At 43.5% G+C, this 14,324-nt stretch overlaps 1 protein-coding gene across 2 annotated transcripts in view; it reads left to right on the forward strand.

Annotated features, from left to right (window-relative positions):
* The window catches only part of KIAA0930, a 54,480-nt gene extending 42,262 nt beyond the window's left edge, over positions 1–12,218 (forward strand). The window contains exons 4-10 of one of the 2 annotated variants that reach the window (XM_081861407.1): positions 3,175–3,252; positions 3,377–3,478; positions 5,233–5,373; positions 7,509–7,703; positions 8,266–8,428; positions 9,583–9,738; positions 11,672–12,218. In XM_081861407.1, the coding sequence (XP_081717533.1) occupies positions 3,175–3,252; positions 3,377–3,478; positions 5,233–5,373; positions 7,509–7,703; positions 8,266–8,428; positions 9,583–9,738; positions 11,672–11,712 (876 nt within the window). In that variant the 3' untranslated portion in view covers positions 11,713–12,218. The remainder of the gene's footprint in view (positions 1–3,174; positions 3,253–3,376; positions 3,479–5,232; positions 5,374–7,508; positions 7,704–8,265; positions 8,429–9,582; positions 9,739–11,671) is intronic. The other variant, XM_081861408.1, reaches the window with a different exon arrangement.
* Positions 12,219–14,324: the final 2,106 nt, after the last annotated feature.

Raw genomic sequence — 14,324 nt, forward strand, 5'->3', positions numbered from 1 at the left:
GCTTTGTCCCAGAATTTGCATTCAGAGGTGGCAACTTGATTTTCTCAGGGGTGGGGGTGGGGAGCACAAATTCAGTGCTTCTCAAATACTTAAGCGTTAAAGGAGAGGATCCAGAAGCTGACTGTGCCACTTACCTTCCATTATTCAGTAGCATGGCAGGTAGAGGCACAAGAACCAGTCTCTTGGATTTTGTGAAATAATTATTCCTCTGCCTAGCTAGTTCATGTGTCTGGGCTCTGCTCTTCTCATATCCACAATCACTAACCCACACCCATCACATAAACCTCAGAGGTCCAGCTTTACTCCATTCTGTGTGTGCCCTTCTGTATGTAGCTTTTGCTAATGCCTTGTCGATTTTTTCTTAGCATTGTAAGTGTCTAGTAACTGTCCAAACCACCAAAAAGAAAGTCTTCAGGTATCCTCTTAAATCAGGGGTGGTGAACTTCTGGCTTTTCCAGTGCTGGACTTCATCCCTCATCATTCTCAGCCTTTATGACTGATTCTCAGGTTTGGTAGGAGTCCAGCAACATCTGGGCAGTCACGGGTTCTCTACCCTGGTTCTAAATAATGCATATGCTAGGAAGATGGAAACTACTTACTTGTGGGTTCATTCCATAGCAGTAATAAAGTGTATAAATGACTGCAATGGCATTGGCAGGCATGATCACATGGGACTCTCTTCATCCTGGGATTGTCCAAACTGTGGGAGGGGTCCATGTGATCAGCCCTAGTCACTCTGGCTATGTTCCTATGTAATTCTAAGCCATCATTGGTCTTAAAACAAGGTTTGTTCAGCAAACCATGAGTTGTCTCACTGATGAGCCATGACTTTTGCCCCCATAGTTTGTTTTGTTTTCCATTTGTTCTTTGGTTGTGTCTTTATAGCTTGGTGTTTGGAGATAAGGTGGCCACACAAACCTAAGCACGACTCTTGAAGACTGGTTTTTCCAAATCTTAACATTCTTGTTTAACCCTGGTTAATTGGGCCACCTTGGTCTCTTCTTTCCACGTTGGTTGTGTTCCTACATAATGCTAAGCCATTCTTTTAATGGCTTAATGTGTTCCTACATAATGCTAAGCCATTCTTTTAAACCTTGATTTAATATTTTCATTTCTGGAAGACCCTGACCTCAAACCACACAGATTCTGTTTTTAATGCATATCAATGCAAAATATATGTCTGTGCAATTTACTGTAATCATACATTGGCTGTGCACCAGTGGACAACCATTCTGAATTATATCAGCTATAGATGAAAACAATCCTGGTGAGATTACTATGTTGGAATATACACGGTTCTAGGTTGAGCTGGCGCCTGTCATTTCTGATCTAGAAGACAATTGTCTCCTATTGTGTCAGGTTAGCAGCTCCTGCCTTAGCTGTTGCACAGTATGTTGGAGTACAGAGACGGATCTTTGTTTCCACTTAATTGACAGTCTAGACTTCTCTGCAGTTTTATTACTCATTGAAGATGCTAGACATCATGTACAGCCTGGGAGTTTTCTTGCTAAAAATTTGGAATCTTGACTTTAAAAAAAAAGAGAGAGAGAGAGAAATGATTCAGTTTTTAAAGCTGTTATATTGTTGATTTACATTTAGTTTTAATCTGTGGTTTTAGCTGACTTGAGCACTGTTTAAGGAAAGATTGGATTCAAATAGATGTTGGGTTATTCTAGAACGTTTGTCATGTGCTGTGTTCCCTTTTTTTTAGCCCAACAATATTTAATTGTTAGATCAGTCAACTAAAAAAGCAGGAACCCTTCTCTGGTGATCAATTTTCATTTGGGGGAGCTAAAAGTTAATGGTTCACCTCCTTGCTATTGAGGCTGTTTTGATTCTGGTGTACTGCTACAATAGATAATTAAAAAGAAGACATGAAAAACGACATAAGTAAAAAAAGCTATTTTACCCTTCTGTATATTGAGTGTGTGACAGAATTCAAACGTATCATCAAAAAGCAGGTAACTTCTCAACTACAGTGGTACCTCGGGTTACATACGCTTCAGGTTACATACACTTCAGGTTACAGACTCCTCTAAGCCAGAAATAGTACCTCGGGTTAAGAACTTTGCTTCAGGATGAGAACAGAAATTGTGTGGCAGCAGCAGGAGGCCCCATTAGCTAAAGTGGTACCTCAGGTTAAGAACAGTTTCAGGTTAAGAACGGACCTCCAGAACGAATTAAGTACTTGACCCGAGGTACCATGGTACAAAATTTTGAAGATGGTGTCTGCACTTTAAAAAAATAAAATCCCTCTGGCCCCCCTCCCCCCAGGTTTCAGATGTGCGGATGTAGCTTTCTGTTCCCCTTTCAGGCTGGTTTTGCCCTTGGAGAAGTCCTCCTCTTTCTGTTGGCCTTTGTTCTCTGGCCTGCTATATTTATTGTCACAGAGCAGGGATATCAAAGTTGTGAAAGTAGAAGTGTCTCTGGCTGCCACTGGCCAGAGGTGCCAACTCCCTGGGGCCTGAGCACCCACAAAATTCTTCATGAAGGGACTGAGCGCCCACAAATTTAAGTGCCAGGGCCATGCATGCTGCATTGCACCCACGATCCCGGGCCCCCATGATTGGGGGCCAAGCTGGCACTCCTGCCCTTGGCTGACCTGCTCTGATCTTAGGAAGGGTCAAGGTAAGCAGAAAGACCTGTCAAAGGAGGAGTAGAGGAAAGAGGAAACAGGTAGCTCAGAACAAGAGCAGACAGTGGTTGGGAAAGGCTGCAGATCAAGGAATGTTGGGGAAAGGGGGTTGTAAGAAGGGACTGAATGAGGGAACGTCAGCGAGAAGAGGAGGAAGACTTGTGGAAACAAGGGGCAAAGTAGAAATTGGGCACCTGGTGAGGAGCTGCAGAGGTGAGGAATTGTATGTTGATTTGAAATCTCTGGTTGCATGATCCTCGTTTGATAAAAGTGCTGTTTTTGAACTAGGCTGTGTGTGTCCTTGGAGGAGGGTATCTGCAGAGCAGTTAGACATTGACTGGGGAAGGAACTTGCCTTTAAAAAGCAGACCAGAGTATTTATGAATCAGAGAGGAAATGGAAACTGGAAGGTCACATTTTCTCCTGTAGTTGCTGACGCCGGGGAGGAAAGCTTAATGAAAAAGCTGTTAAGGCTGTCATTCTGCTTTGGTTGTGTACAACCATTAATGCTTCTTTTCCAACGCCTTGGTGTTGTTTCAGCTGGATTACATAGTGACTTGTGCGGTGTGTACTCGTTCAGATGGAGGGGATATCCACATTCATAAAAAGAAATCCCAGGTGAGAAGTGCAGTTCATCGTGAGAAGCTTGAAGGGACAGCCTTGATCTCAGCCCCTTTCCCTTCATGTACATGCCAATATCCGTGCAGCAAGCTAATAACATCTTCCAAATGGTTTCTTCCAGCAAGTCTTTGCATCTCCCAGTAAGCACCCGATGGATAGCAAAGGGGAGGAATCGAAGATCAGCTATCCAAACATATTTTTTATGATTGACAACTTTGAAGAGGTAGGTCACTCACAAGAACAGATGCCATTTCTTGTGCTTGTCTTTAATTTCAAATAGTTGTGGTAGCTCCAGCCAACAGTGTTGTGTTTACGTAACGTAACTGCACTGCATGGGAACATCTGGACACATCTGAGTTTGTTTCCTCTACTTGTATTCCTTTTCCTTAGAAAGCTTGGAGCAGATTATGTGGGGCTCCTGACGGTCTCCCCTCTGAGCCTAGGCCAGCTCTTGGCTTCTCTGTTGGTATAGAGGACCTGTAAACATAGAGGAACCTTGCCTACATGTGTTAATCACTTGCAGACAGACATATGCAAAATACTGTAAAGCAAGTTCAAAGCCCAAAGAAAAGACTTGGAAAAGCTCAGTAACTGTTTAACCTGGTTAAATAAACTGCATGTCAAAATTTTGCAGTATTTTATCAAATAAACCACAGAGCCTAGGGCTTGCCAATCAGAAGGTTGGCGGTTCGAATCCTTGCAACGAGGTGAGCTCCCGTTGTTCAGCCCCAGGTCCTGCCCACCTAGCAGTTCGAAAGCACGTCAAAATGCAAGTAGATAAATAGGTACTGCTCCGACGGGAAGGTAAATGGCATTTCCGTACGCTGCTCTGGTTCGCCAGAAGCGGCTTAGTCCTTCTGGCCACATGACCTGGAAGCTGTACGCCGGCTCCCTTGGCCAAGAAAGCAAGATGAGCACTGCAACCCCAGAGTTGGTCACCACTGGACCTAAAGGTCAGGGTCCCTTTACCTTTATCAGATATTGCCAAAGGCTTAGAGATTGTCCTTTTCCTTAGGCTCTCTGAAGGTTGGCCCAGGGCAAAACTGGAGGTTGTTAATCCACCATATCCAGCCCCCCAACCTGCTCTTGCTGGCAGAGCAGAAGCACCTTTGTACTCTTCTGCCCTTCTTCTTCTTCTTCTTCTTCCTCCTCCTCCTCCTCCTCCTCCTCCTCCTCCTCCTCCTCCTCCTCCTCCTCCTTCTTCTTCTTCTTCTTCTTCTTCTTCTTCTTCTTCTTCTTCTTCTTCTTCTTCTTCTTCTTCGCTATTTCTCTCCCATTAGAAATGAAAGGGAGAGATTCAAGTCAGCTCTTAAATTTCCCCTGGACTTGGGGGTCTTTGGGGGTAATAAGAAGGCCCCCATATACCACCTTTTGGCTCAGCTGGTGATGGGAGACCTGGTGTGTGGCCTCTCTCTCTCTCCCTGTACCTCCCAGGGGTCCAGAGAGAGGACTGCAGCCTCACCATGATTGTGTTGTGTTCCTCAGTGGACAGTAGACCGTATGTCAGCTGAATTGGGAGGGAAGCACTTTCTGATGATTGCCCCCACCCCATGTCCCATTTAGGGAGAGCAGAGGTGTCTTCAGTGGGGAAGGGGAGATAAACGAAAATTGGTTCCCTTTCTGTTCAGTCACACAACCCTCAATTTTTCTCCCCCCCCCCCCCAGCATTATATTGTATTAAGTTATGCTTTGTGAGCATTTTGGGCAGTTTCATGTTTAATGCTCTTCCCCCTACTGCCCTTCTTGCTCAAAAAAATAAAATAGGATACATTTTAACTGCTACAGGTTTTAGTGCTTCCAGGCCAATCATTTGGAATTTGCTTTTCTGCAACAAAGTCCTGCATCGTGTGCCTTGAAAAGGACGTTTGTATTTTGCAATCTATGTAAAATAGGCGGCAGCAAATGAAGTTTTAGCTATCTAGAGCTACTGATTTTTCCTCCTTCTACTAAGTGCAAGTTTTTGGGATGTTCATTTAGGTGTTCAGCGATATGACTGTAGGAGAAGGTGAGATGGTCTGTGTGGAGCTGGTGGCCAGTGACAAGAGCAACACCTTCCAAGGAGTTATCTTCCAGGGATCGATCCGCTACGAAGCCCTCAAGAAGGTCTATGACAATAGGGTGAGAACCCTGCAGAAATATGGAAAACTATAGGAAAATAAAATAATGGAGATTGATTTGGACTGATAATGAAAAGTGTGACACACGATGAAAGCATTTAGGATCCACAATGGGATGATGGGAAGTCATTATAGAAATTGTGTATAAGGAAAGAAACTAAGCATGTGGGAATATGTATTTTTCTTTTTCTGAATGTGTGCTTTTTTTGAATTCAAAAAAGCATTTTAAAAAAAGACAATGGGGTGAGAGCCCTTTTGGTGATGGTCACCTGCTTAGCTAGGTTGATACCTCACAGGTGACTGCACTAGGTGACTAAAGTGACTATTGGGAAGTGGGGTGCCTGTTTTCTACAACAACATGAGGGATAACTCTACCCTGGTCCCTTCCTCACTTTACCTTGTCGTGCTGCATTGCTACAACTCACTGGGAGAAAAGTGCTTATGTGGTCAGGGAGCAGGGAGGGTTCACTCCCAGTTTACTCCTAAACCTCTGACTCTTTGAAGGTAAAGCCAGAATTTCTTAAGGAGCCATAAACTGTTACTAGGAGAAGCAAAATCCACTTGAGTTCTCTTGGAAATGTGAAAGGTAGTTTGGGTGTAGAAAACTCTCAGTCCAAATGCAGACTGTTGTACCAGCTTCATGCAAAAATGTTCTGTGCATTTCAAGAACTTTCTAGATTATCCTCTGTTTTTAGCCATGTGCCTAAATGGTTGTGTATAAACAAACCAGACTGCCTGGAGAATTCCCTAGGCTGCCACAGATAAAGACCTCACACCAGTTGTCACCCACCTAATATCTGAAGGTGGAAGCTCTTGGAGCAAGATCACCAAAGACGACCTTTAATAAACAAACAGCTTTGTATGAAAGAAGGAAGTCCTTTAGATACAGTGCTGCCACTTTTTTTTCTTTTTTAAGAGTTTGGTAGCTAAAATTAGCACTTCAATTTGTATCCAAAACATACTGTATTTTTCGCCCTATAGGACGCACTTTCCCCCCTCCAAAAATGAAGGGGAAATGTGTGTGCGTCCTATGGGGTGAATGCAGGTTTTCGCTGAAGCCTGGAGAGCGAGAGGCATCCGTGCGCACCGACCCCTCTCGCTCTCCAGGCTTCAGGAAGCTATCCGCAAGCCTTGGAAGCCTGGCAGGAGTTCCCGCGGACTCGCAAGGCTTGCGGGCAGCAGCCTGCAGCCCGAAGCATGGGGCGCCCTCCGGAGGACGCCCCGTGCTTCGGGCAGGTGTCTGCAAGCCTTGCGCGCCCAGGGGGAGATACCGCCGGGCTCGCAAGGCTTGCGGATAGCAGCCTGTTCTGGGGGCTGGGGTTAGGGGAAGCTCGGGCTTCCCCCGCCCCAGCCTCGCGGTTGGGGGGGAAATAATTTTTTTTTATTCATTCCCCCCCCCCAAAAAAAACGAGGTGCGTCCTATGGGCCAGTGTGTCCTATAGGGCGAAAAATACGGTAAGTGGAAGCCAGTTAAGATTTTCTAGTGCAAACAAAATATGCTCAGATATGCAAGTCCTGGTCCACAACCTGGTTGCTGCATTCTGAGCCAGCTGAAGTTTCCAAATGTTTTCAAGGGTTCGCCCACATTCAGTTACAGTTATTGAAACTGAACATGGCGAGAGCATGGATAAGACTGAAAAGGGCATCTCTGCACATAGAAGGCTGCAGTAGGTATACTGGCCTAAACTAGTGGAAAGGGCTTCACAAATATAAAACAATAGTAAATGCAGACTTTAGAAACAGCAGACACAATAAAATGATCAAAATATAGATCAAAAATTTTTTTAGGCAAATGTGGATAATAAAAATACTTGTTTAGGTAAACAGAACTCTCTTTAGCAGGTGTCAATAAGAGTATGATTGTCCTTGCCAAATATTAATAGGCAGGAAGTTTCAGAGAAGAGGAGCTGCCACACTAAAAGGTGAAATCTTAAAAGCACGGAATGGACATTAAGGGACAGTTTTAGAAGTGCCAGTTCCACAGAAACGAATCTGGCTTTTCCACAGATCTAAATTATTAACCCCTGAGATAACAAAATGCCTCAACCTGGCACCTGAATGACAGCAAGGCAGGCATAAACCTTCCCTGGGCTGGGAATCCCATAACCAGTCTTACATTTTTACTGTTCATTCTAGGTAAGCGTTGCAGCAAAAATGGCACAAAGGATGTCCTTTGGCTTTTACAAATACAATAATATGGAATTTGTGCGAATGAAAGGGCCACAAGGAAAAGGACATGCGGAAATGGCCGTGAGTCGCGTTTCAACTGGTGACACGTCTCCCTATGGGACAGAGGAAGATTCAAACCCAGGTTCACCTCTACATGAGAGAGTGAGTTAAGTTCTCCAATCTTGGACTCTGGAGAACTCTGTTGAGAAGCCAGAAGTGTATCTTTGCTGTTCAAATCTACCTCTGTTGGGCAGGATGTCTGCGTCAAATAAAAACCAAAACAGTAGAAAGAATTCATCTTGCAGCTTTGGAAACCAGTTTGACTCTAAAGTGAAACTGTCAGAAAACCTTTAAATATCTCCTTCTCTGTTAAAGTTAGAGGATCTAAGTAAAATTGCCTGTGAAGTCCAGGTATGTCTTCTATATTGCCAGTTGGCAATCACTGTATTAAAATACTGGATATTTTGCATTAAAAGGTCAGCTGCCCCTAAATGGTCACTGTACATAAATGGTGGTTTTTTCATGTGTGTTTGTTCAGTAGCCAGAAGAATGCATTTTCAAAACAGTGTTCAGGAAGCAGTTTTTATATTCACCAGACTGCAGTTCAGAGCAGATAACCATTGAATGAGGTTCAAAATAAAATACAATGTCAATCAAAACATAGAGCAGTCAATATTATCTCATAACCTTCCATCCCAATTTACTTCTGATTTTCTTCTTTCAGGTCACTTCATTCAGCACACCTCCAACTCCGGAACGCAACAACCGCCCTTCTTTCTTCTCCCCATCCCTCAAAAGGAAAGTGCCGCGGAATCGAATTGCTGAAATGAAGAAATCCCATTCTGCCAATGACAGTGAAGAGTTCTTTAGGGATGATGATAGTGGAGGTGAGAGAAGAGCCATCTTGAGGCATGGCTGGGCTCAAGGGATGGTTGCTGCTGGTGTACACTGAGGTCACTAAATCAGGCTTGGATTGTGACACACAAAAATGAGAAAAGATGAACTAAGGTAGTAGTCCCATTGAGAACTAGAGTTCATGCCTTTGCAAACTAAACTTAGATGTATTTGCTTATTATCATCACTTTGACCCATGGAACCTCCTAGTGGACCCGATTGTTGTATTTGCAACTGTGGAAAACACTACATTGTGGTGGGAGGTTATCTTGTGAGATTAGCAGGACTGGACAATAAATCTAACTGAGGTTGCAGATCACATGCAGGATAATGAGGTGACATTACCGTTTCATATTGAAGGCGGTGGAAATTGCGTTTTTGAATGTTCCCTTACTTAAAAAGCTCTTTGCAAGTGGAAAACTAGCCCGGTGGGGGAGGGCAAGACTAGAACCTTTTCTGCCAGGTGTTGCTCGTTTTCTACTTGCAGGGAGCTTTTTAAGTGAGGGAACCTTCAGAAATGGCTTCCCACCTCCAAAATGCAAAATGTGTTGGTACAACTGACCATTGCAGAATTCTATCAACTCATTTTCTGTTGTGTTTGTAGGTCAGGTCTAAGGTGATGCAGAACAAGCTATTCTGTGTAGTGGGAAGGACTTTTGACTAACTGGCTTAGGATCTTGAGGAAGATGGACTTGCTTAGAAAGACATTTGCCATCCTTCATTCCTGATGATGGCATTGTAAATAAATCAGTGATAAAGGACATGCATTTCATTCAGAAAAGGTTCCACATTCTGCTCATGATGCCCCCAGCAACCGAATCACAGGGAACCAAGCAGGTAACTTCAAGAGTTTCCAAGTCAGAGAAGGTAGTATTGAGTTGAATAATGGGCTGATTTGTATATAAAACACACACAGCTCTTAGCTCTGACTGCTGAATGGAGCCTCTCCTGTTCAGAGGGCAGGATGCCTGTGATTGCTGGGTGCGTGGCTGTGATATTCATCCCTTCCCTTGTGAGCTTCCCAAGGCAGTCTTGGCACATGGGGTGGTGCCCTTGAAGGGCCTTGTAGGGCCTCTGTTTGCTGGACAATGGTCTTGGGGGCAGTAATGTTTTGCTTACTTCCTGCAGCCTTGTTGTATTTTGGCAGATCTGCACAACGCAACAAACCTACGCTCGCGGTCTTTGTCTGGAACGGGAAGATCTCTGGTGGGCTCATGGCTGAAGCTAAACAGAACAGATGAAAACTTCCTTCTCTATGCACATCTAACCTACGTCACATTGCCATTGCATCGGATCTTAACAGGTGAGAAAAACCTCATCCACGTTTCAGAACGGGACAACCCTGACGTTCACCAGCAGCTTCTCCTGCACGTGCCTTGCTGAAATGAGTGGCAGGTATGGAGGAACATCTCCCATTCTGCATATGGGCGCTTGTGCAGGAGACATTCCCAGTGGAGTGTGCCCCTTCTGTCCAAGTGACAGTTATCTCAAAAGCGTGAATTAACTCTAAAAGGGAGCACAGCTGGGTAAGTTTTCAATAATGTACCGATGTGAAGACACCCCAAACAATTGGAGCTGCTGCTGATCTGTCTGGTAAGTGGTGAAGAGAATTCAGTCATTATCTATTAAGTACTGAAGTGAGCTTCTTCTTCTGTTCCTTCCAGCACCTCCAGGAGAGTTTGAGCAGCCCTGGGACCACATAGGAGAGCCTGTGCTACAGCTTGTCACAGCAGTATTAACCCACATTCATGGAATTAGGGACATTGGCATTGGATCCGTACTGAGCTAGTTGCACTTTGATCCTGTTGAAATCAGTGTGAAAAATTAGTTATAATTCAAATTCCATTGCACTTCAGTGCAATTAATTTAGGGTTGCATCAAATGCAGTAGAGTTCCACTCTTGCAATAGAGGTTCCTTTTCCTTTCTCTCCTGCACAAACCTCAAAACCTGCTTTGGTCTTTGGAGGATCATCCAGCCCTTCCGAGCAGAATCTGAAGTTGTGCAGGGGAGAGAAGTCTCATTGTGCAAGCAGCACAGCAGGGCTGGATACAGCCCACAGCCAGGATCCAACTCACAATGTCTCTTGTTTTGATAGTTCAAAGCAATACCCCATTTTCAACCTCTGCCAATAGCCATTGTGCTTTGGATGGTTGTGTCTACAAGGTTTTAGCTCCAGCAGCACCTTCATTTCAAGAAAGAAAGGTACATTTCCCCCATTAGACTCACTGCCTTTGATAGTCAGGGTGTCTTTGAATGTTTGTCTGTGCGTTTCAAATTTCAGCTTTTGTGACAGTGTGGAAGCGCACTTTAACCATTTTGGGGTATGTTTTGTCTACCCCCCAATTTCAGCCAAAAGGAAATAATGTTCCCCTCCTAGTTGTTTTTTTTTAAACACTAAGCCAATGTTGAGTACATGTGGTTTAAAATGTGAGGGTTCTAGCTTACCGTATTTTTCGCTCCATAAGACACACCTGACCATAAAACACAACTAGTTTTTAGAGGAGGAAAACAAGAAAAGAAATATATTCTGAACGAAACAGTGGATGTATGATTTTTGTGGTTCATGCTGTGGTCTGTGATCTGATGGTGAATTTGGGGTGACCCAACGCAAAAATCCTGAGGATCCATGGGCTTTTACCTCCCCCCTCCCAGGCAGCCTCCTTTATCGCTAGCGTCCCTTATCTCTCTTCCGATCCCACCGATCAGCTGTTTCCTTTCAAGACTCCCTTCTCTCTTGTTTGCCTTAGTGTCTTTTCCTTAGCTGGAACAGTTTTTTGCTCCTCCTTTTCTTCTAATTTCTCTCTTTATTGCTTTAGTCTTCCTGTTTCCCCGCTTTGCAAGTTTGCTGTCTTTACCTCCCCTCACCCAGGCAGCCTCCTTTATCTCTAGCGTCCCTTATATCTCTCCCCGATTGGCAAACAACCAGTGGCTTTGTTTCAACACCCACTTCCCTCTTTCAAAAAAAAAAGAAGAAGCATGATCTGCTTTTTGCCCCTGGGCAATTCGGCTCCAGGGACCACACATTCGCTCCATAAGACGCACAGACATTTCTCCTTACTTTTTAGGAAGAAAAAAGTGTGTCATGGAGCGAAAAATACGGTATGTGGAAGCACCCCAATGATTTCAAGATCTCTGCAAATGAGGCCCAAGCATCTTTACTCATCGAGATATTATAGCCAAAGAACTGTGGCCCAGAATCCTCACTACGATCCTGTCATCTTTCTTGTTTGCTTAGATATTCTGGAGGTGCGGCAGAAACCGATTCTGATGACATAGCAGAGAGCTGGGCACTGCCTTGGAAGCCATGCAGCCAAGTGCCTAAAAACAACAACTACAGTGCTCTTCTGTCACAGCAGCACCACCTAGCATCAGAAACTTAACATAACACTGAAAAAAGGGATGTTTGGGGAATTACCAGCCAGCCATTCAAAAAGTGCCTCTTCCTTCCTCCCTCTACTATACATACTATATATTCCCTTAAAAAACAACAACGAAAAAAGACTACATCTCTTTATAGTTAAGACTGGCAGAAATAACTTGACCAATAAAGAAGACAAAGGGGGAAATAAAGAACAAAAAGAACCCCCAACAACACAAAACTTGGGGCTGTGTTTAAAACTATGCTTTATGAACCATTTGTTACAGTGTTTACTTCATAACTGGAAACCAACCAACCTGTACAGAATGTATTAACCTTTATATATTTCGAGAGAAATGTCCATAGGATTTCATACTGATGTACCAATGAACTTCAATGAACTTCTGAGAGATGGTTGAGAACACTTCTTTGTTGCATCATAAAACAACTTTGTGTATGTGTTTTAAAGTTGATAGGGTAGCAGAATAGTATAAGAGCAAAGGGAAGTTAGGGACTTAGATGGAGCAGACCAAATGGAACTTGAAGTCTTGGTCTTTACGCTTCCCATGAGTGATATAGTTTTAAGGCTCACGTAGCAAAAACTGATTCCGCAATGACATCTTCACCTACCAAAGATCAGCGAAAAGTACAGCCAAAAAGGCTTGAAAGAGTGAGCTCAACACTTTGAAGAAATGTGCTAAATGTGATTTGGTTTCATTATGGCTATTACTTCTAGGAGCAAACCTGTCTCTAGTAGCATAGAATGTCTGCATAGGAGAAGCAGGAAACACAAAGACTTTAGTACCAAAAAACGCAGCAGACCTCAGCCAGTTACCACACCATTGGAAATTAAAACTAATTGAAGTGGGCTACTAGAAATCTTTTATACATCAAACTTTTCATTAGTGCTATATAATGAAACTCGTTTTCCTGGATCTTGGTTCTGCTAATTCTGTGATTCGCTGTGCTTTGGTATACAGAAGCCTAATTATTTAAAATTCTCTAGAACACTACTGTGACATTTTGGAAAAAGAAAGAAAAAGGAAATCCTGGCAAGGGCAGAGAGTTGGTATTTGTGGGGTGCTGACTGCAGAACCAAGTATGTTGCAGTTGTAGCAGAGGATTCATAAGACGCTTACCTGTTTGCTTATAGCAAAGGTTTCGCTGCTCTACAAACATAGGTACTGTTCTGAGGTGAGTTCTTTAAAAAGGTTCTTAAACTTGAATTTAAAAGATCTGCCCATGGAGAGCATCTGTTGGTTGGTGCTTGTCTTGACATGAATATCCTCTCTCCCACCCACCCCCATTTCTCAATCCCCAAATAAGTTTTGATTTGAAGTGTTTGTGGAGCAACATGACCACGCCCATGTCTGCTAATTTCTTTCTTTTCTTTTTTAAAATGATGGACAGCCTGAATAACTCACATGGGGAAGAATGAGCAGGGTGACTGTTCCAGTGTGCCATTTCCTGCTATGTGTGATCATCATCCCAGTTGTGGTGCTGGGAATGAGCCTGGCTCTCCCCCATAAGTGAAAAATCATCTGAAAGTGTTCTTTGGAATAACAGTATGGCTGCCTTCATCCTGAAATTCAGCTTGCTCAAACTCCAGTTCTTGAAACGGCTCCTTTAATTGTAAATCTCATTAACTGTCCTTTGTCACTGCCCTACCTTTTAAAATAATGCATTATAGCCAAAACATGGATTAACAAGTCTGATTGGCAGCTATAAAGGGTGGGAAGAAAAAATGTGTGTGTGTTGTGCAGGGATGGGTGTGTTTCTCTTTATTTAAAAATTTTAGTTCCATTTCCATTCTAAAGCAAATGCAACAAATATAGAGTATTCCTCTGGCAGAGAGCAGTCAGGAATGTAAACAAGCAAGTGCCACTCAGATTCGTGGGATTTTGCTCTCTGTATGGAGATTAATACCATGGAACACAAAACCTAGACTACTATTTTTCTTCCTTCCACGACTACTTTACCTCTGGCATTAAGTAGTTCAGCCTATCAAATGCAACTCTCTCTTTATATCATGGATTGTTCCCCTTCCAGTTGTAACTGAATATTTGTTGTGGAATCCCTCTTCCTGCTGGAGCCTTTGCTTCCCTCACTCTCTTTCCTGCACTGAGCCACTTCGCCCGCAGCCCTGCATGCTGCACCTGGTCATGGACTGAGTTACTGCAGGTGAAACAGGGCTGTTGGGGTGTTCTAACATGGTAAGGGGAACAGGAATGACCAAAGCCTTTCCTGCACACACAAAAAGTCAATGTGTCGGGGGCAGAAGTTAGCCGCCTTCTGAACTACTCTGTACGTGGCAGGGTTTTATTGGAGACATTAAGACACGAAGTTCTCTGCTTACTGTCTGAAGTGGTAAAGCCAAGAAACAAATTGTGTGTGGCTGCTGATTGTATATCTTAGCTCTTAAAACTGGTGCTTCCTTAAAACAGCTGTTGCAAACAAGTGACAAAAATTGCTATAAAAGAAACTTACAACCACTGTGGATTTTTTAAAAAAACACACACAAAAACCTGGA

The sequence above is a fragment of the Podarcis erhardii genome (assembly GCF_964252035.2).
Source record: "Podarcis erhardii genome assembly, chromosome: 5".
Lineage (NCBI taxonomy): Eukaryota > Metazoa > Chordata > Lepidosauria > Squamata > Lacertidae > Podarcis > Podarcis erhardii.